Genomic DNA, 23,853 nt, shown 5'->3' with positions numbered 1-23,853 from the left:
TCTTTGTGCTTGATCTCTTTTTTGCCAACAGCTTCAATTTTTCTTTAATGTACAAACTCAAAAACTCTGAATTTTGATTTTGTCATTTCTGGGTATGTTCAAAATGAGGCTTCATTCACGAGATATTCTGAGATTTCTTAAAACTCTTTTTAATTTTTCCTTCTCCCCAGCCCTAATTAATTCTAGGAAATTGTTTTTAATATTCTAAGGTTCAGATTTTTTGTTTTATCATGGTTTTCAAGAGTCCAATATTTCTTAATTTATCTCTTCTCCTATATTCCAGTCCTTTATTCCTGATAGTAGATATCTCTTCACTGGGTTTCAAATTATTTCAGTGTTTTTACTATTTTTGCTTCATTGAATTATTGAGTTATTTTTATTTTATTCTTATTTTTGGAGTTTTGATTACTTAAACAGTGTTGTCTATTTTTTCCCAAGGTTTTTTGTTCTCTTTTTCAAGAGAATAAATACCTAATATATTTTATCTTTTTCTTCATTTCTTCCATATACTCTTGGAGGCCTTGTACCAATACGTTCATTCCTGCTCTTTTATGAGACAGAAGTACTCAATGGTGAATTTATTTGATTTTATCATTTCATATGGCATTCTTCATTGTCAGTAAGTATTACTCAGGGAGTTAGGTTTGGCTACGACCCTTTATGTCTGCATTTTAACCAGATGTCTCTTTTAATATAAAATTAAGACCTGTAAGACACCTTAGAGATCATCTAAAACAACTCACTTATTTTACAGATGAAGAAACTAAGACTCAAATTAGTGATCACTGACCCAAAGTTCCACTGACAACTCATGGGGAGCCAGGACTAAAGTCCAGCTCTTTTTCAGTTCCCAGACTCTTATCCAGTATCTTCACTTCTACCTTCCATTTATGATCTATATATTTTATATGTATATAATTATTTGCATATTGTCTCCCTCATTAAATTAGAATTTTTTAAGGGCAAGAACATGTTTCTGCCTTTCTTTGAATCTTCCAAGATTAGAATAGTGTGTTGTACATAATAAGTGCTTAAATACAAGTTGAATGACTAAATGAATACTGGCAATCAACCAGCAAGCATTTATTAAGCACTTACTGTGGCCCAAGAACTAGAGATAGAAAATAAATGAAATCATCAACCTCCTAGAGCTTACAAGTTTAGCAAAGAGAGACACATACATAATTTAACATACAAAAAAAGTAAAGAAAATATGTATAACATAAATACAAAATATTAGGAAAGATCTAATAAAGGAGGTGGAGTTTGAGCTGAACTCTGAAGGAAATTAAGACTTGAAAGTGGCAAAGGCAAGGCTATAGGCCATTTTAAACATGGGGACACAGTGCAGAGGAGATGGAGGATGGAAAGTTATATGTAAGAAACAACAAGAATCCAATTTCCCACCACACTAAGGTGCTATAAGGGAATGTTATCTTAGGAAGAAAAAAAAAGGGCTGAACAATTTAGTTGCAATAGCCAAATATACAGTTTGGTTTGGATAAAGAAGAGGTTTCTGAGTGCCAATTTTTTTTTTCAAATCATACAAGGAGTGACTATGACAGAGTACTAAAGAAAAATCAAATCACTTCCTTGATGACAGAATTAGTATCAGAATGTGAGAGGATAGGCAGTAGCTATGAAAAGTAAGTATGAGTAAGATGAACAGTAATATGAAGAGAGGATAAAGAATTTAAAATATTTTAAAATTAGAAAAAAGGACGATGAGACTATCCATTATCAAGCTCAAACAAAAGTTATTTTTGCACTCATCCCACCAAAAATAGGACCAGGAGAACAGATAATAAATATAAAATGAGAAGAAAATCACCACAGAATATTTTCTAGGTTAACAATTTCTTAGCTGTAACTATTTCACAATGAAATCTGAAATCTTTCCTTCAAAGCAGGTATCTGTTTCCAAACATGACCAAGAAAAAAGGCTCCCTCCTTCACCTTAACCTCAAAGAAAATGAATTCAACACAATCAGCTCTTGAGTTTCTTTCTTATTATCAAAATACAACCTAGACTAGTTAATAGAGCTTATCAGAAGAATCTCTTTTGGTTTCAAGTTTCTACACTTGAGACCAGGAATCATCAGCAAAACAAAGCCAACCAAACCAAAATAAATAAAGTTCTCTGCTTTAACGTTTCCCCCTGTAACTCTCCATCATTGCAGTACTGTCTTCATACCTGACTGCAGATTCATAATTAGCCACCACTCAACTCTCTCTTTCAGATTAGAACTAAAGTGGCTTATTTATTTCATGGTTGGTTTATTTTTATTATGGGCTTTTGAGGCTCTAGTTTTGTACTTTTATTAACAGAAGCTAAAAAGCATAAAATAGATGAGGGGGAGAGGAGATAAAAGAGAATGGAATAAAAAATGAAAAAACTCCCAGATCTCCAAACAGTTCTGAAACTTAAAGTCCTGCTGCTGCTGCTGCAAACTGCAAAAAAGTGAAAGTTGAAAAACAACACTTTTTACTCTTTCTGATTAAAAGACTCAATCTTACCCATATCTAAATGACTTCCCTGGAACATGAATAAGAAAAGCTGAATAATATCTCAAAGGTGATTTGTGTGTTGCTAAGCAATGTCATCAGCAAATACTCCAGACAAAAAGAAGCATTTCATGCAAATATCCTTTTGTTGACAATGAAAGCCCAGCTTTTACTGTGAGGTCTATTACCTTTTAAAATCTCCATTTCAAATACTTCAAAGAAGTTAGACACTATATTTTAAAGTATTTCACATCTAAAATCACCCCCTCCAAATATTAAAACTGTTTGTTCAATAAATAGTACATAAAACGTGCTATTTTTTATTTCTCAAAATGATAATACTGGTCTCAGTCAAAAGCTTTTGTTCTTGGAGTTGTCTTCCACAATCTTCCTCTCCCTTATACCCTTCAAACTCTCTAGCTTGGAAGACTAGAGGAACATCAACAAGAGTTTTGGCCAAAGAAAAGCCAAAAGGAAAAGCTAATGGGACAATAAGTACTTATGTGTATAAAGTACCAGGGATACAAAGACTAAACAAAACAAAAAATAATCTCCATCCTCAGGGAGTTGCATTAATCAATCAAGAAATACTTACTGATAAGGTCAGGGTAGCAATACCTAGTTTGAAATAAACATGTAACAAATTCACAATAGCCATTCTCTTTGCTAAAAGGAAGGTTCATTTAGAAGAGTTTACAGACAATAAGAGGTAAAATAGACATCAGGAGTGGCAAATGTGAAAGAGAGTTGGGAGAACAACAGGGTTACAAAGGAATTTGGAAGATTCATTGAAGGAATATGGTAGGTTAGAGCCACAGAAGAATTTGACAGATTAAGAAAAAGGGCACCATGAAAGGAAAGACACTATGAGGAAGAGAGAGTAACTCATAATGGGATTAGTCCTGAAAATTTTTTTAGCAAAGATCTTCATCATAAGCCAATTTTTTATAGGAGAGCTTTCTCAGGGAGACCAGAGAAGTAAAGGCAGGGACTCAAAAGGGAAGATGAAAGAGAGAGGAAGTGCCAGGGAACTCAAAGGTAGGGGAATCAAGGAGTATTGTACCTGGCAGACCAGGTCCCATTCCTGTCTAAAGGTATACTAACTAATCAATATCTTAAAAGTTGTTTAAAGATGCACAGTGATTTAAGGGATAGACAAAGGAGTTCCATACTCACAATCAGGCTATATCAACAGGATATAGTCTGGGAATTGGTTATATCTGATAATAGCCAGATGGATTTCTTCTTGATAGGAGAAGGTATTTCACATCAATACTGGCCTGACTTTGCTGTTTCTTATACAGAACATTCCATGTCTAATCAAGTCATAATTTAAGCACCACTTTTATGTAAACCTTTCCTGTTAGTGACTCTCCCCCCCCAAAAAAATTGTCTTATTCTACCATATTCCTATAATATATACATTTTTTCCATTATAAGACCCTTAAGGCATTATTATCTTATGTCTTTATATGTCTAGTCTGTTGAGTTATGTACTCAAACAGTCCTCCCCTCACTTAAATCCAATTCACTAGCAGATTATGACATCACCTCCCTGATATGTCATGGTCCTCTCTTCAAGAACAGAAACCCATAGGAAGTGATATGAACTGGAAGACAGTTACACCTTAAGCATCTTGACATCTTACAAAAATGTAACACTGATGGTAAGTTTGCCTCATTATTAACATCACTGCTAAAAAAAAATTTTCAATTTAAAAAAAAAAACTATATTAGTCATCTTCCCCAGAACTTTATTTACACAATTCAGACAAATTTAGTGTAAGCTTCTTGTTACCCAAAAAAACCTAAACTCAGTCTTAGAAAGGAATGAATGGAGAAATATTGTAAGTTGTGCAGGCTTTGAGCTGCCTTTTATACCAAGACTATATCTGTTTTCTGTAAAACAAAAAAAGTATACAATACCAGTGCTCAATGAGTTCAAAATAATATCAAAATTTCATTTCCTCGTAACCATTAGTTTCAATGTCTCTAGATAGTTAAAGGAATAAGTCAAAATTTATAAAAGTAAGTATTAAGGTCAACATTTAAAGCAAGTACTGGTAAATAGATTTCCAAAAGAACAGATAAACCTAATCTTCTTATTCCTGAAAATTAAACAGAAGCAAGTTTTACCTGGTTATTAAAAATTATCTGGTATGCTTCAGATTTTGTTGTGTTTGCCTTCATTTACATACTTAAGAAATACATAGACAATGTAACTTTAAATCATAAAAAATCTTTGTGAAAGTTTCATTCCTTTTCACCACATCTGAATACATTAAAAAATACATTATCAAAGTCACATGGCATATTCATTATAATTAATTTTGCTTCCAAAGTTCAGTGAGGATTTTTAATCTTTCTGATTTTCTTTTTTTAATCTTAGCATTATTATTCCATTCTTTTATGACTACCTAAAATGGTACTCAATAGCTATTTTAGCCCAATCCTAATATTAAATTCTGAATCAAGTCAATTCAACTCAGAAACCCATTAAGATCTATATATGCACATTCATCAATACTTTTTAGGTGAAGATGAGCTAGTGATAACTTTTCTACATTTAAGCATTGAAATAATAATGTTTCCAATTAAAGAAGAATGTTGAATTAACATAGAATTGACTGGAATACAGTATAAAAATCCATGACAGTACAGCACAACACTAACCATTAACGAGAACAAATTGCTGATTTACAGGAATTAAGAATCAAAGAGTGTATTAAGAGAAACTACTGTCCTCTGAAGAGAACTTCATTTATGGTGGGTCATAGCAAGATGATGATGCACATGAGAAATGTCCTCTCTTGTTTGGAGATATATTTTCTTTGAAGTATTCAGGAAAGAAATAAGATGAAAAATTCACTTATTTGAGTTCCAAGCCTATCTTTGATATTTATTATAAAGTAACCAGTAAGTAATAATTATTAAAATAATTATATTTATTACATGCCAGGCACACAGGTAAAAGGAACCGTGGCTCAGTAGTGGCTTCAAAGGGTTCAAGTGCTGCTTCTAACATTCTGGTGAACCTGGGGAAGTCACATCTTGCAATACAGCAGGCAGTTCTCTAAAAGAATCAGCTGCGATTGATAGAGGGAGTTTAACACCAATTAACATTTGTTAATAAAATAAAACATGCTAGATAGACTCTTTGCTAGGTGTTAGAGATATAAATACAAAAGTCAGGAACTTCTCTACCATAATAGCACTTGAATTCAATAAGTAAACAAAATAAATAAATAAGTAAAAAAAGTAAAAAAATAAAAATACACAATGATTTGGTAGAGAGGACTCTACCAAACAACTGGGACAGAATCAAGAAAGGCCTCTTGAAGGAGCTATACCTGAGCTACACCTTGAAGGCAAGAGGCTTTCCACAGGCAGAGGACAGGAAGGAGAGCATTTAAGGCATTGGGTAACAGCCTGTACAAAGACATGGAGCCAAAGAATATTTGTAAGCAGGGGAGAACAAATAGAAACCTTATCTAGAGTATCAATTGATTGAAGGAGAAATAATACATCATAAGTCTAGAAAGATAGACTGAAGCAAGTTTGTTAATACTACTACTAAGCCTCTATTTCAAAGAGATCAAAGAGTTAAGAAAAAGTCTTAGATATACAAAAATATTTTCGGCATCTCTTTTTGGGATGACAAAGACCTGAAAATTAATAGGGTGCCCATTAATTAGTGAATGGCTGACAAATAATGGCATGTAAATGTAATGGAACACTTGTATTATAAAAGAAATAAGGAAACAGTTTGGAGAAAACCTGAGAAGACTTAAATAAACTGATGCAGAGTGAAGTGAACAGAACAAGAATAACTTATATTATAATTTAACATTGTTAAAAGGAACTTTTGAAAAAATTAAGAACTCTGATCAGCCACAGTCTATGTGATTGGGGAAGTTAAGGCTAGTGTATCAGCTAAGTTTGGAAGTTCTGAATTGAGAAGAGCTAAAGTCTATTGACTGTCTACCCTAATATAGTAAGCCTTCTGTAATGGAGGATCACCAGATCAATCAAGGAATAGCAAGCCAGCTGAGGCTTAAAAGTGAAGTCAGTTAAAGCTCCTGGGCTGATCACTATTAGAAGTGACTACTGTACTTCTAACTTAAGTAACATAGGGAGACCACCTTCCAAATTTTTTTTTATAAAAACAGTCATCAATAAATTATGAACCATGATTCCAAAAGACCGAAGAAGTAGAAAAACATTACATATCTCCAAGTGCAAAAGTGATGCATAATAAGACAAATATTTTTGGATAAAATCAATATGAGAATTTGTTTTGCTAGATTATTCTTATTTGTTAAAAAGGTTTGGTGGGTTTTTTTTCTTTTTTCCCCTCAAGGGAAGAGGGGGACAAAAAAGTACTTCATGATGGGAAAAAAGTAAATTTAAAATATAAAGGTAATATTAAAATTAAAAAGAAAGATAATATATAGCCTGTTTTGAGCAAATTGAATTTGTCTACGCCATCTAATTGGAGATGTCCACCAGACAGCTAGAGATCCAGAAGCAGAGGCTTGCCACTGTGAGATGAAAGGTACAAAACAGATAAATATATGCAAGGGTCCTTTGTAATAGAGATAACAGCAGAACCCATGGAAACTGACAAGATCAAGGACAGAATGGAGAGTAAAGAAGAGATAGCCTAAGACAGAGGTCTTGATAGGGAGCCTGCAAATATGACTGCAAATAATCATAAGAGTCAGTCAAACAGTTAGAAAGTCAATCACAATGTCACACGAATACAAAGAAAATAGGGTGTTATCCAGCAGGGGATGAGTGATCAATATTGTCAAATATGGAAGAGGTCAAGAAGCAGGAGAGGGTTGAGGGAAATAGTGGCTAGGACTGGGGCAGAGAGACTGAATTTATTAGCACAAAGAAGTCAATGGCAACATTAAAGAGAATAGTTTCAGAAAAGCAGAGGGCAAAGAAAGCAAAGTGTCTGGAGTTGAGAAATGAGTCTAAGAGGAGAAAGTGAGAGTAGACATATCATCTATGTCACCTTGGGCAAATAATTTTGTAAATGAGGATCCTGAATCCTAGAAAAGTTAACTGGATGGACTCAGTGATTTCAAGTCCCTCCTGGTTCTAAATCTCTAAATTCCCTTTCTAATTATAAATGCCATGATTTCATGAATTGATGTTGAACAAAAAAAAGCAGAACAGAGAATACATTGTACACAGTAACAGCGAGATTGTGCGATGATCAAATATAAAAGACTTGGTTCTGAAAAGGATTCTGCAGAATAGATTGACAAATTTCAAGCTCTCCAGATTTCCCCCACAAATAGAACAAATTTGCACCTCAAGGTAAACATAGACTGGTGAAAAATCAAGAATGTTTTGAGGCAGAACAGGGTGGAGGTACAAAATCTGAAGAAAGACCCCAGACCAAGATTAACCCATATGAAGTGCAAACACCTTTCAGCTCCTCAGAAATACCAAGTGGGGATCTTTCTGGCTAGCTATTTGTAGCTGGAGCCCCAGAGACTTACACCTCCTAGAAGTCGAGTTGGGGTTTGAGTCCAGGAAGCTTGAGTGAACCTCAGCTGATTGCAAACACCAACCATAGCTATGCTGCTGAGACTCGGTCCTGGGTGGGAAGGAACCAGACTGGCATCTGGTGTGTGCAGAAGCAGCAGGATAGGGTCACTGCTGGCTGTGGGCACTTGCTGGAGGATGGAGCTCTTGATTTGGGCTTCCTGGTCAGAGTGGAGAGCTAAAAGGAAGCTTGAAGCACCATCCCACTACCCTAAGATTAGAGATGTTTTGACTAATGCTTCTTATTAAAAAAAAAAAAAAAAAGTTAACCAACTAGAAAAGGAGGTACAGAGTCTCAAAGATGAAAATAACTCTGAAAATTAGAATTGGGCAAGGGGAAACCATGAAGACATGAGAGATATTCAAAGACCAAGAAATAACAAAACAGATTATAAAGAATGAGAAAATAGAAGAGAATGTGAAACAACTTATTAGAAAAATGAAAGAACTAGAGAGCAGATAATGAAAAGAAAATATAAGAAAATAGATGGAGTACCAGAAAGTTGTGACCGAAAGGAAAATCTTGACACAATAATGCAGGAAATAATCCAAGAAAATTGTTCTGTACTGATAGAACATGAAGGGAAAGTAGAAACAGAAAAAAAAAATCCACCAATTCACATCTCAAAGAGATCCTTTGTGGGAAAACACATAAGAATATTATTGCCAAATTTTGAAACCCTCAAAACAAAGAAACAAGAAAAAAGCAATTCAAATATGCTGAAGCTACGATTAAAATTGTACAAGACTTTTCAGCAGCTACAATAAAAGACTGAAAGTCTTGGAATCAGATTTACCAACATCAAAAGAACTAGACCTGAGACCAAAAATATCATATCCAGCAAAATTGTCTATAATTTTGAATGAGAAAAAAATGGACATTTAACAAACTTGCAGATTTTTTCAGGACTATCAACCAAACCCAAACTTAACAGAAAATTTAACATATAAGAGCCAATATCAAAGATCAATTTTAAGAAACTCAGCATGGACAAACTGTTTAAATATGGATGAATTGTTTTTTTTTAAATGAGTATATAGTATATGTAATAGTATATGTTAAAGATTCACATCAACAATAGGGTAGCTCAAAAGAAAAAATGGCAGAGTTTAAGATAAAAATAGTTAACCATGTTATACAAATGAGGTGCAAGAGGAAGAATTAACATGGAGGCTTTAGAGAGCCCACAGATGGCTCATAGTTTTAAAAACCTACTCACATCAGGAATGGATTCAATAGGCAACACTACATAATATACCACGAAGGGAATAGCACCCTCCAAGGTCTATAAAGAAGGATCAGTGAGGAAGCAAAAGATGAGGGAAAAAGACAAGGGAGGGAATCCCTAGGGAAGGGGAGGGTTAAAGTAATATAGCAAGGCAAATTTTGGAGCAGAATTTAAGCAAAGAGTCAGCAGGGATAGGAAAGACATGTGTATGTGGGGTGTGTATGTATGTATGTTGTTTGGAGGTGGGGATGAAAGAGGAGGGAAAACAATAAAGCAAATAAGATGCGCAGCAGCAAAACAAAGAACAATTTACAAGGAAGTAAAGAATCAATGAACACTCATGAATATAATTTCTTTTACTAATATATTGCTTTCTTGATCTGGTAATTCGTTTTTATATATTTTAAATCCTCCCTGATGTTTTCTGCTGGGCACATGGCAATATTTTCTTTTCTTTTCCTTTATTTTGTTTTATATTCCTTTTCTATTTTTCTTTTGTTTTCTTATTCTATTTTTTCAAATAAAATAAGAAAATTAAATGAAAACAAATAAAAAAAATAATAAGTGATTTTTTTTAAAGCAAGAATGAAGGCCAAACAACTACCTCTCGTAGGGAAAGTAATAAAGAAAAATATTTTTTAAATTATAATTCTTAAAATTGTAATAAAAAATTCAAATATAAAAAATAAAAAATTTAATTAAATTTTTAAAAAAGACTTGGTTCTTAAAGATTTGGTTCTTCTCAGCAGTTCAATGACTCAAGGAAATCTCAATAAACTTTGGATGGAAAAATGCCATTATAGACACTGAATGTAAATCAACACAGGCTATATTCACTTTTTTTCCCCTTTTGCTTTTTTTTTTTCTCTTGTGGTTTTTCCTTTTGTTCTGATTTTTCTCTCCTAATATGATTCACAAGGAAATGTGTTTTTTTTTAAATGAAGGTACATATATAACCCCCAAAAAAAAATTTAAAAAAGGAAAATGCTATGATTTTATGACTCACAACAATTAAGTCTCAAGAGGTAATCTAATGAAATTAAAAGAATAAACTGACCGAAAAACTTTAAGCCATAAGCAGAACTAATCATAGTTATAATCAAGAGAAATGAATAAAAAAAAATCCAATTCTTGAGTTCAGTAACTTATCTATCATATGCCAATGGAAAGTACTAAACACTAGAAGAGGAGAGAGATCCCTAGGTAAGACCCATAACTACTTAAAAAGAACATAGTCTAACAACTAGTCTGGACAGAAAAACTAAGTAGATAAAAAATTCCAGTTGTTCAAATTATAACATAGTTATATACCATAATGAAAGGGTCTATCAGTGCATATATATCTTGGATAGATAGTGCTGATGAGCAATAAATTAGATAAGAGAAAGAGTAGGTGGGACTGCATTTGATAAATTGTATACTTTTGTTAAATGACCTCAAGATTCTCTCTAATACAAAATTCTATTCTTTTTATCACCAACAGTTTTCAAAGACAATGTTATTCTTATAATCTACCAATAATGAAACATCTCAACCCTCAAAGCCTCAAATTCAAGATTACCTAAAGGGCAATAGAAAAAAATACCACTGGCATAAATATACTGCAACATATTATCAATGATACCTTACTTCTCAGCAGGATAAAACATAGCTCACTTCTCCCTCATCTCAAATCCTACCCTTTTAGTTCAAAATTTACCTCATTTCTAAAGAAAGTAATAATCCTATTAGTTGTTAAGTTTCTGTTCCCTTCTCAAATTGCTTTCTATTTTCTATATATTTATATGTTGTATCATCAAATATAATGTTAGTTCTTCAAAGACAAGAACTGTTTAAATATTTGCCTTTATATCTTCAATATCTAACAAAGGGTCTTGCACACCACTGATACTTAATGCTTGCTGAATAGACTCTAAGATACTGATCTTCTATATAAATATTTCTCTAATTATTCCAGCTCTCAACAATCTCCCTCTCCTTCAAGTTTATAAAAATATTGAACACATTTTAGCCATCAGTTACATAGTTCTGCATTGTTTCTCATTTCATGTATTAGAAATAAAAGAGAGGCTTGGCTACATATGTCAATTGATATATATATATATATATATATATATATATATATTTCAGTCTGGTGTCAATAACTTTGCCTCTACATAAGAGAATTATGTGATAAAGATGCCTTCTTTCCCAAACAAGAAAATATGCTGTTAGTAGATACTCCTATTTAATAAGCTGGCAAATCTCCAGAAGAGAAGCACCAAAGTTTCTGAATGACCGTTCATTCTTATCATTGGATGATTTAGCAAAAGTTGGAGATGTTTAGTCTAAAGAAGAAAAGATTCAGAAGAAAGTATGAGAGTCATCCTCAACTATTTGAAGGATTATCATGTATATATATATATATATATATATATATCAATTGACATATGTAGCCAAGCCTCTCTTTTATTTCTAATACATGAAATGAGAAACAATGCAGAACTATGTAACTGATGGCTAAAATGTGTTCAATATTTTTATAAACTTGAAGGAGAGGGAGATTGTTGAGAGCTGGAATAATTAGAGAAATATTTATATAGAAGATCAGTATCTTAGAGTCTATTCAGCAAGCATTAAGTATCAGTGGTGTGCAAGACCCTTTGTTAGATATTGAAGATATAAAGGCAAATATTTAAACAGTTCTTGTCTTTGAAGAACTAACATTATATTTGATGATACAACATATAAATATATAGAAAATAGAAAGCAATTTGAGAAGGGAACAGAAACTTAACAACTAATAGGATTATTACTTTCTTTAGAAATGAGGTAAATTTTGCTAAAAGGGTAGGATTTGAGATGAGGGAGAAGTGAGCTATGTTTTATCCTGCTGAGAAGTAAGGTATCATTGATAATATGTTGCAGTATATTTATGCCAGTGGTATTTTTTTCTATTGCCCTTTAGGTAATCTTGAATTTGAGGCTTTGAGGGTTGAGATGTTTCATTATTGGTAGATTATAAGAATAACATTGTCTTTGAAAACTGTTGGTGATAAAAAGAATAGAATTTTGTATTAGAGAGAATCTTGAGGTCATTTAACAAAAGTATACAATTTATCAAATGCAGTCCCACCTACTCTTTCTCTTATCTAATTTATTGCTCATCAGCACTATCTATCCAAGATATATATGCACTGATAGACCCTTTCATTATGGTATATAACTATGTTATATACCATACTACCATACCACACTACACACACACACACACACACACACACACTGTATTCTCTTAAATTGGTATTTGTATCTTGAATTCTCCCTAATGTTCTGCTGGGCATGTGACAATGTTCTCTTTTGTTTTGTATTGTTTTTCTTTTCTCTTATTCTGTTTCTTCAAAATAAAATATATATTTTTTAACATTAGATGCAGGTTTAACAGAAAGAAAAAATTTCCTATTAGGAAAATGGAGAAGGCAGCCTCAAATAGCAGTGATAAGACTCCTTTTCTCACTGCAGATCATTAAGCAAAGTTTAGATGACTATTTGTGGGGATGCTGCTGAAGTCTCTTTTTCAGATATGGAATTGATCTCAGGATCCCTGAGATTCCTTCCAACCCTCATCTTCTCTGATTGTGTTTCCACCAAAGTATAAGGTATAGCACTGGGAGCACAGTGCTCTAAAAATATTTGCTGAAATTATTATTGTAAACACTAGGGAAAGACAGTTGCAATGATATCTTGATGGGGGAACTATGAACTGGTCCAACTATCTATTTTGTTTTATTGTTTTTTGTTTTTGAGATAATCATATTTTATTTTCCCCCAGATACATTACAATAAAAATTTTAGCATTCAGTTTTTACAATATTTTGAGTTCAAAACTTTTCTCCCACCCTTCCTTACCCTCTTCCAAAGAAGGTGGCAATTTAATATAGTTTAAACACGTGCCATAATGTAAAATATTTCCATATTAACTGTGAAAGTTGTGAAAGAAGAAACAAATTTAAAAACCATACAAGAAGATTAGAAAAGTGAAAAAATATGCTTATCTGCATTCAGAGTCCACCAGTTCTTTATCTGAGTATGGATAGTACTTTTCATCATAAGTCCTTCAGAGTTGTCTTAGATCATTGTATTGCTGAAAATAGTTATGTCATTTATAGCTGATCATCTTACAATATTGTTGTTACTCTGTACACAGTATATTTTACTCTACATCAGGCTAATGGGGAAGTCTTTCCAAGTCTTCTGAGACCATTCGGTTCATCATTTACTATAGTACAGCAGATGATCATAATTACATATTACAATTTATTCAGCCATTCCCCAATTTATGGATGTCCCTTCAATTCCCAATTCTTTGCCCCCAGAAAAGAGCTGCTATAAATAGTTTTTGTATAAATAGTTTTTGTATATATCAATCCAACAAACCAATCCTAAATAAATAAACATTGAAGTATAGGAGAAAAAGTCACTACACTTTTCATAGTCATTGATCCAAGATCAATGACAAGGAGGAGATGTTGGGTGGTTACATAGACAGAGAAAGATTGAATGGAAACAAAAAAGTAGAAACAAAAGGTTGCCCATGAAACATAGGATCAGTGGAGCAGAGAATTTGATTCAAGGCTAGAACACCATCAAGTCCAACACCCTCATTTCAGAGATGAAAAACCAGGTTCAAATAGCTGGGAAGTATCTGAGGTGAGAATTAAACTCAAGTCTTCCCAATACCAACCAGAGCATTCTGTCCTCTAGTATAACCTAGGTGCTTTGCTCCACAGCAGAAAGACTTGTATAAAGTAATTCAGTGAAAAAAAGTAGAAGCAAGAGAACATTATACTCAATATTTACAAGAATATAAATGACAACACTGAAAAGCAGTTGAACTCAGATGAGCTATAACAAAAATCACATTCAATAAAACATATTTAAATACTTTCTTCTTCTTAGGAGATTAATGTAGATTTTAAGTGTGGAATGCAATATATACCATCACTGGAATATATGGACACTTTAGCAGAGTATCTTAAATTTTGCTTAAATGTTTTCTGTTACAAAAAAAAAAAAAAAAAAATCAAGGGCAGCTAAATGGAACAATGGATAGAGCACCAGCCCCAGAATCAAGACAACCTGAATTCAAATTCAGCCTCAGACACTTAACACTTACTAGCTGTTTGATACAGGGCAAGTCACTTAAACCTAAACTGCTGGTGCAAAAAAAAAAAAAAGAAGGGTGGAGGGGGGGGGGGGGCATGGGGGGGGTGGAATGATGGAAAGTTCAGAGTTGGGTTGGGAAGCACTTAAGTGCTTTTAAAAGGAAAATGATTGTCCTGTAAAAATAAAAGCAAGAAAGCTTTAAAAATATTTGCTGACTTAGATTGAGCCTTTCTAAATGAATTTTGTTATTTGTTAGGCTAAGTAAATTCCAACTTTAATACAATTCTAATATCATTTAATATCTCTGGACTTCACTTTCTCATCTATAATATGAGAAAGTTAAGACTAGATGATCAGCAACCTTCTTCCAGTATTAAAATGTGTTGTTGGCAGTTTTGAAAAGCTTAGAATTTTCAAGTTCATCATTATAGTCAAAATCATATAATTATTCCATTTTGCATTTGGCTTGATGTTAATGTAGAATAAATAATAGTCTCTGCCATCCATGAGACTATTATAAGAGAAAAAATTGACATCAATATGTAAAAGAATAAAAAAAAAGAAAAACATAAACTATGTTCAAGTAACAGAGTGATGATTCAATGAATTATAAATAATGGAGGTTAGAAGCTACATGCTGAAATGAGGTGAGGTCAAAAGAGGTCAAAAAATAGCAAAAGAAATTGCTATTTCTTTTGTAATTAGTTTAGAAACAAAATGAAAATTTACCAGCAGAGGCAAAATTGCTAAGGAGCAAAAAGAAAAATTATCTCAAGTTTAGAGGGCCAAGTTTCTTGTTCAAGGTCAAACCATCATTAATTAGGGCCAGAACCAAAACCAAAAATCATCTCCCTTTTATTTATTTGTCACTAATATGACTTGACTAGTTTGCTGACGGGCATAAAATAGTTTAGTTACATGTAAATATGCTGGCAATATTATTCAGTTCACTGGTTGACCTTAGTGCTGCTTTTTCCCCTCTATTTTTAGACATGCAAACAGAAGGAAAGAATGAAAAGTGCCAAGTGAAATGACACAAGAAAATTGCACTGTAGCCAGATCAGACAAAGAGAAATGACAGAAAAAAGGTGGGCAGAGATGGCTCTGTGATTTCTTCCTCACTCTCACCTGAGCAAATTACATAAAAGGCACCAAGTTAGAATGCATTAACTGTCAAATCAACAAAATTTCATTAGACAGAAAGCCTTCCCACAATGTGGCCTTTCTATAACCACAGACTTGACATGGTCTGTGACCAGGGAACAAGAAGCAGAGATGATTAGGAACAAAATTTCTAATACAATAATGGAGAAGATTTACTTACTCTTCTAGGAAGTGTTGTTGGGGTCCTATAATAGAACCTGGCCGGCAGATTCTTATCCATGCAATGATTTCAGCATGTGTGAACCTGTAGTGCTTCATTACATAACAGGCTATCAATGTTCCTGTTCTCCCAAGACCAGCTATAAAAACAGAGATAAAGCAAGTATGGTATGGTAAACTGTGTATGGTTAATGCACCAACAATTTTAAATTTTGTTAAATAAACATAACTAGTTTCTTATTTAGTATATTATTTTTAAATCAGATACTTTCAGTATTATTATACATTCTTTGATATTTTGGAGTTTAAAAGGTTTTAAGCATAATATCCAAAGAGACACAACAAAGTATAAAAATTTAAAATACCATCTTAGTCTTTTTTCTTTAAAAATTTGAAGGACTGTCCATTATTAAAATATTAATCCAAGAACTAGACTTCATGAGAGATTATTTTTAATACTACCTAGGTTGAGAAGAATCTATTGATAAGCACTCTATAAGGCTAACTAGTAAAGTCTGCATATAAATAAGTTATATGATCAAGTTTTTATTTTACATAGTGATTACTAATATCAGAAAGGTCAGAATCAAAAGCCCTTTTCTAATCAAAGCAGATGATCTCTTTTACTGGTTTTTTTTTTTTTTACTCTACAAAGCCTGTAACTCTGGTTGACCCCCCAATCTTTAAATTCCAATTAAAAGACAACCTTTTACTAAAAGCCTGCCCTAAGTCCTCTTACTTCCCTTCCTTCTGTTAAGTATTTCCTATGTGCCCTATATATGATTTGCTGTACATATATTTGTATGTTGTTTTCCCCATTAGATTGTAAACTCCTTGAGGGCACATATTGTGTCTTTTGCCTTTTCGCACATCCCCCAGAGCTTAGCACAGTGCTTGGCATAAAGTAGGCACTTAAATGTTTACTGATTGATTGTTATTCTGCCACATATGATGAGATTACTCTGAAAAAACGTGTTTTTAAAATAAAGTTCTAATTATTATCCTGATTCTTTCAAAGTTGTTTGAGAATTGATGGTTATTTTTCCTAGCATTATTCTCATCATTGTGGAAATCAAAATTTTATATAAGTGTAATTTTAGGCTTATTTTTTAAATTGTACATAATACAAAAATTCTCATCCTTTTCCCCTATTCCACTTTTTCCATGAATGATCAAATTCCTCAAATCAAAAATCTCAAAAATAGCAGTTCCTGATTCATTTTAAAACGAGGAAACTGAAGACTACAGAAAGTAAACAATTTGCTAAATGTCTCAACTAACTAGTGGCAGATCCATGATTAGATGCTAAAACTCCACAACCCCAATATATATCTTACATAATATCCCACTGTGATTACAACTCTGGTACCCCTCAAATCTTAGACATTCTCCTTCCTCCATTCTGCCTATTGACCTCCCTGGCTTCCTTTAAGTTCCACCTAAAAGACCTAAAAGACAATCTTTTACTAAAAGCCTACTCTAAGTTGTCTTAATTCCCTTCCTTCTGTTAAATATGTCCTTTTTGCCCTGTATATGACTTTCTGTACATATATTTGTATGCTTTCTTCCCTATTAGATTGTAAGCTCCTTGAGGGCAGGTACTGTCTTCTGCCTCGTTGTGCATCCCCAGAGCTTGGCACAGTGCTTGGCATAAATTACACCTAATTTATTTAAACTATCTTTGCCCCCTCCTAAATCTTCACAGAATCCTAGAGCTGGAAAGAACTTCAAAAGCCATCTAGTTCAGCCTCAGATTTCAAGCTCTTTTTTCCTATTCTCCAAATCTTCACTTTGCCATTTGACACAGTAGATACCACAAGACGTGTGGAAGGAAATTTAGGAAAAAAATAATAAAACTGTGAACCAAAATAGGAAGTGTGATGTATGTAAATAAGATGTATATTAAAAAGGATTGGGATTGGACTATGGAAAGTATTAAAAACCAGACAGCAGATTTTGTATTTGATGCAAACAGAAAATAGAAGTCAGTTTTTTGAGGAGAGAAACAATATGATCAAAATAGTCTTAAAAGAAACAGACTGGTACCAGCACATAGGTTAAATCAGAAGATTAAAAAAATGAAAGCAGAGGCTCTTTGCAGTAAGAAGGATGAAGGTTCTGGATAGCTGTAGAAGCAGCATTGACAATGGAGAAGAAGTGAATCAGAGAAGCATTTAAAAGAAAATACAGCTTTGGTGATAGCTTGAGCATCAGAAATGTGAAATCTTCTAGTTGGAGTAAATGGAAGGATGAGAGTATAACTGACAGAAATAGTATGGTTAAGGAGAATCAATTTGAATGGAATAGTTTTGATGAGCTATTTAAACCTCTTATTGGTGTCATCTGTTATTAATTTTTCATGAATAAAAAGTTAAGAAAAATTGTTTTCCTTAATCTATCCTTTGTTTTTGATCTTTTTAAATCTTGTTATTACTATGTTCAGAAGCCTAGATTTCCATTTCCCTGTTCCATAAAAGCTGCATGTAATACAAAGTGTCCTTTATTTTTTATTATAATTATATTACTTTCTACTTGTCCCTTGAAATTGGGATATTTTAATATTTTTCTTGTATCCTACCCAAAATATCTTTGGTTTTCATTTAAACAACTTCAGTTTTAAGTTACAACAATGTACTTGAAAAAAGTACTTCTTTAGAAATTAAACAACAGTCTAATATTCTATTAGACAAATTCTAAATTACCTATTTCTTTACAACAATCTCTCTTCCCCTAAATATAAGAACATATACACACACACACACACACACACACACACACACACATATACATATATATATATATAAAAGAACATAAATATAAGAAATATAAGACTGTTGTTTTTATTTTACTGTGTGGAATTCTAGAGTCCTTTACAACTAATCCAAATACAAGATTATTTGTGTTCACACCGATACACAGAACAAAGTTTAGTGAGTTTCGGTAGTCTGTCCTGGAAGTCATGTATTTTAAGTACCCAAAATATGCCTCTACAATCTCTGAGAGAGCTATCATGTCCAGAGAGCTATCATGTCCTTCAGGTTCCATTAGCTCAAAGTGAAAAAGTGTAGAAGTTTCTCAAACATCTCGGAAACAAAAGTTGCATCATTAAAAAAAAAAATGAGAGAGAAACTTCATAGAGTCTGCAATTTGAATCTATAAAAAGAATGTTCTTAGCATTGAATGGCTTGGAGTTCTTAAAATATAAAATGAATAAAGAAGGAAAATTTTACCATTTCTCTTTTTTTTTAATTTTAATTGTTAAAATAATCCAAACCAAAAGTAATTCTACAGGAATGTAGAATTAGCGGCATAAAAGAAATAATCAAGACACTCTCTATTAACAACAGGTCCAATAATAATTGCTTTGCCATTTCATTCATTTTATAAAATCACTATAGATAATCAATATTCAATTTTCCAGGCTTTTTTTCCCATTGTTTCCCAAGAATTCTCAACCCAAACTATCATCCATAAGGACTGAAATGGCTAAAACTGCAGATATGAAATCATAATAGAATTTAGAATTTCATTTCCATAAAAAAAACGAGCTACTAGTTTGCTTTCTGACATCAAAGTTGCCTGGAAAGACATGGCATTTTCATTCTTTTTCCAAAAGCTATTGCACCTTCATTTACTGTAAAATAAGCCTCCCTTTTTATCCTCCCTCATATTCAATTAAATTGCTCAGTTCCACTTCATTTTCAGAAAATTAAGCTTACTCAATTAGGGCAGGTGTCAAAATAATTAATAGACCCATAGTAGATACAAGTGTTCTATTAAAAGCAATGCAGCTGTAATTAAAATGGGAGTCACAAGCCTTATCAAATAATACTACAGATATGTATATGTGGAAACAACTATAACAGATAACTGGGAAAATCTTAAACTTGAAAAGCTGTGATCTTCTTTTCAAGATAATGTCAATTAACCAATTTTACTGCTTAAGGTTTTTATTAGAAATATAAATATTTTTTAAAACTATGCAATGTCAAAATTAATATTTTAATTAATACTTTACACACACAAAGGACATAAAGTTCCTGTAATAAGTTATCTTTAATAAGTGAATTTCTTTATAAGATGATTCAAGAAGTAAAGCACCACACATGTCATTCGAGGCAGAAAATTTCAATGAAAACTGTTGAGGCTGGTCTCCTTAGAATTTGTAAACTCAAAGTACGTTTTACAAATAAAATGCCTTTTCTTAGAAAGGAAAAAACCTGACTTCATACATCAACAGCCTGACTTTATGCACCAACAATTACTTTATTGAGAGATGAAATTCAAATTCATGTCAGCAAAAAAACTGCATTTTAACCATTTTCTTTTTTTATTTTCTAAAATTTTGATGAAAAGGGAATATGCCTTCTCAAATCAATATAATGCAGACAATTAGTTAATACAAATTCCACTGAGATATCAAACTTGAATTTTTCTAAATCTAAGCAATCTTCAACTATACAAAAAGGTAACAAACTAGAATGGTAAGGCAAACTTATGATGTACATGAATCACATCGAGGAGAAGCCCACTCAACCCCACTCACTGTGACCTGATTAGAAGCAGAATTGGAACCTGTTGGAGCAAATGGCAAATTAATAATGAATTCTCTTAAGCAAGATCCCTTATATTTTAAATTCTGCAAAAATAGAGATGTTCAACTAAGAAAGGGGCTGGGGAAGGGGGGTTTAGGGGGAAAAGGGCCATGTTCAAAGTACATAAAGGCTGACATCAGATGCCCTCATCTAAACTCCTGGGCCACGTGCTGATCATTTTGATCTTTCCAGGGCTCTGGAAAACTGAAGCTTCTACAAGCAGCTCACGTGTTCATCAAAGTCTCTACACCTACACAATTATTAAACATAGAAACCAGAGCCTACAAAATGGTATTTAAATTTTCTATCAGAACGAAATGCTCATCTGAATAAATCAGAAACAGTAGCTTCAGACACAGAAAAAGAACTATATAATCCCTAACACCTACTAGCCAATTTCCATAAAACACTAAAGAAACTGCCTTCTCCAAAACTAAAATATGAGAACAGCACCACTAAGTGGTATTTTTTAAACCTGCACATGACAAAATAACAAGAATGCTGTGGGTATAAAGGTGTTACCACTGAAATGAAAGCTATTCTACTCACTAAAGGTATGAAGGATGGATTCAAAGAACTTTTAATCTCATGCTATTCTAGGAAAGGCAAAAGCAGTCAGAAATGAATTTGCTATCCTTCAGAACCTGATGTTTTGCCTATTTCTGATAATTTTCCTGATTTTCTGAGAGGCAATGTTTACCTTGTTCACAGGATAAATAGTCCTTTATCAAAAATTGCTAACATCATTGGGATCAGAGCCTGAAATTTCCTCATATATATTAAATGAGTAACTAAATCATGAAGGGCAGCTAGGTGGCATAGTAGAGTGTTGCATCTGTTGTCAGAGAGACTCTTTCCTGAGTTCAAATCGAATCTCAGATTTTAATTATTGCTATGTGACCCTGGACAAGTCACTTAACCCTATTTGCTTCACAGGATAAACGGCTCATCTGTAAAATGAGCTAGAGAAGGAAATGGCAAACCACTATCTTTGCCAAAAAAATAAAAATCACAAAAGGGTCACAAAGAGTCAGACTTGACAAAAATAGAAAAGCAGCAATGATTTATAAACCAGTAAGCAATTATCATGGTAAAGAGGGTATATAGAAGAGAAGTTCAGGAATCTGACCAAGTAGAGGATGATCTTGTAATTCAAGATCATTACAAGAGAAAAACATGAAGGCACTAAACCTCAAATAGGCAAATATAAGGTAAAAATAGAGTAAAAGATTTTTGAAATTCTTTTTTTTAATTAATTAAATTTAATCAATTTTGTGTGTGAGGCTATTAGGGGTAACACAGCTAGTTAAGTGTTAAATGCTGAATCCACATTTAAACTCGGGTATCTCAGGACTGGGGCACTATTCTAGCTGAGTAAGAGAATTTTGAAAGGAGAAGAAGATAAGAGCACAAAAACAAACCTTTCTATTTCACAATTTTACCTTCTTCTTCAATGTACAAAAGGGATCCCGATTAGTGTGAATAATTGATGTGAATAAATTAGTTGTAGGTATTCCAATTCCCACGATTTAAAGTTATAATTATGTAAAGATAGCTACTAGTTCCAGGCCAATGGAAATTAAGTGGTAATGCTACCATTTGGGGGGCAGAGAATTCATTATTCCTACTAAGATTAAACCTAATATCTCCAATAATTTTCATATCATATTTCTTAATCACAGTGCCAGAAAACAGATTGTAAGCACCCACAGCTACTCCAGAAGTAGTCACAGAAAACTTCACCCATCACCTCAGATCAAGCAACTGGCCCCTGGATCTCCCCACATCAGAAAAAGGAATAAAGAGATTCTTGTGTTTGTGATAACAAATTTTAAAAGATCAGCATTTCATTATCTTGTCCCATGATGCTCTACTATGTCTTTGGGTATGGGTTTGGGTTGGATTTTTTGGTTGTTTAAGATTTGAGGGGGGTTCCCTTTTTTGGAGGGGAATCACATCCAAATTTAGAAAGATATACTAGCAAGGACTTGCACCAACCTTTGCAATGTACGGCAATTGCTCCTTCGGTGTTTTCACATATATTTAGAAATCGTCGAACAATGTTATCACTTGGTGTGCTACCGTCTATGAAGAAGAGGTCATAGTGCTCAAAACCAGCATCTGTGAATCGTTTTGCCTCGTAGATCTTTTTATTCAGCCTAATAATTGTAGTCACGTTATTCTTTTTAAAGTAAGGAAAGTAGGCTTCAGGAGCGTGGAGGGGATAACCTGTAACAATAAGTGGGGAAATAGACATTAATGTAAAAAAGTCCTATGCAAATCAGCTTGCAGAACAATAAAAATAAAAATCACTAACATTTTCAATGATAAATTATATAAATCACTAAGCCCTCCAAACTCCTACTTACTACATGAACCTGAATAAAGTTACAAGTCACAAGCAATTCTCTAAGACTATAACCATTGGAAAACTCTACGACTGGTAACTGTGTACCAATCACAGGGGTGGAAAGGTTTTTTGTTTTGTTTTGTTTTTTTACGAGAAGATTCCTACAACAATAAAATTGCAACTCTGGCTTATTCTTTTAAGTATATAAATATAAAAAAGCATGGAAAGCAAACCTACTTTTACCCTTAAGAGTAATAAATGAATACAGTGCATTTAAAGATTAGATCCATATGTCAACCTAAATATACTTCTATTCAGTTCCAATAGATTTGGGATAGAGGTTCCCATCCATATTCAGAGACTGAATGTGGATTTTCACTTTTTTTCTGCTTTTTCTTTCTCATGTTTCTTTTTTGCCTTTTGGTCTGATATTTCTTACACAACATGACAAATACAGAAATATATTTCAAAAGACTGTACATGTTTAACCTATATCAGATTGCAATCTGTCTTGGGAAGGAGAATAGTAGGAAAGAAAAGAAGAAAAATCAAGGTCTTACAGGGATGAATGTTGAAAACTATCTTTACCATGTATTTTGAAAAATAAAAACTATTGAGAAAAAAATGACTACTTCAAAAGCTTAAAGAAGTTCTTTTTTTTTCCTTTTTAAGATATATTTTGTTATTCACATAAACAAAATTTTAAAAATAACTGAATAGTCAAAACTATTGAGATTTGGAATGCCAGGAATAACTATTTTTTCCTCTAGGCAATGGAGAGCAATTAAGTTAGTTTATTAAAAGAATTCAATGTGGGAAAAAAATATCCAAACAAAGTTTGAAGTTTTACTCTAAGATCTGAAAGTCCTAAGAATCTTTAGGTCCTAAAACAAATGCATTACATCACATATTTTTTTAAAAACTATATTCTTTCTAGTTGTGAATTCTGTGAGCTATTTCAACCCATTTTAAGTGTTTTTCTGTAAGACAAAAATGATTTTCAAATCTTTTTTACTAATGGAAGTAGATATGGAACACTTTATCTTTTATTACAACCCCAACTGTGTAATTATTCTACAAGTATTTGGAAGGTATGATGTAAGCAAACTTCTCATAGAAACTATAAAAAATAGTCCTTCTATTC

At 32.8% G+C, this 23,853-nt stretch overlaps 1 protein-coding gene across 16 annotated transcripts in view; it reads right to left on the bottom strand.

The window, feature by feature from the left end:
• Positions 1-23,853, bottom strand: part of CDC14A (cell division cycle 14A) — a 284,358-nt gene that overhangs the window by 109,912 nt on the left and 150,593 nt on the right. For all 16 annotated transcript variants that reach the window (XR_004233993.1, XR_004233992.1, XM_031967153.1 and 13 more), the window contains 2 exons: positions 22,358-22,588; positions 15,766-15,904 (listed from right to left, as the gene is read on the bottom strand). Coding sequence is in view for 14 of the 16 variants with exons in the window: in XM_031967153.1 (XP_031823013.1) it covers positions 15,766-15,904; positions 22,358-22,588 (370 nt within the window). In the remaining 2 variants the exon portion in view is untranslated. The remainder of the gene's footprint in view (positions 1-15,765; positions 15,905-22,357; positions 22,589-23,853) is intronic.

This window comes from Sarcophilus harrisii, chromosome 4, assembly GCF_902635505.1.
Source record: "Sarcophilus harrisii chromosome 4, mSarHar1.11, whole genome shotgun sequence".
Lineage (NCBI taxonomy): Eukaryota > Metazoa > Chordata > Mammalia > Dasyuromorphia > Dasyuridae > Sarcophilus > Sarcophilus harrisii.
This window is presented reverse-complemented; position numbering and strand designations above follow the sequence as displayed.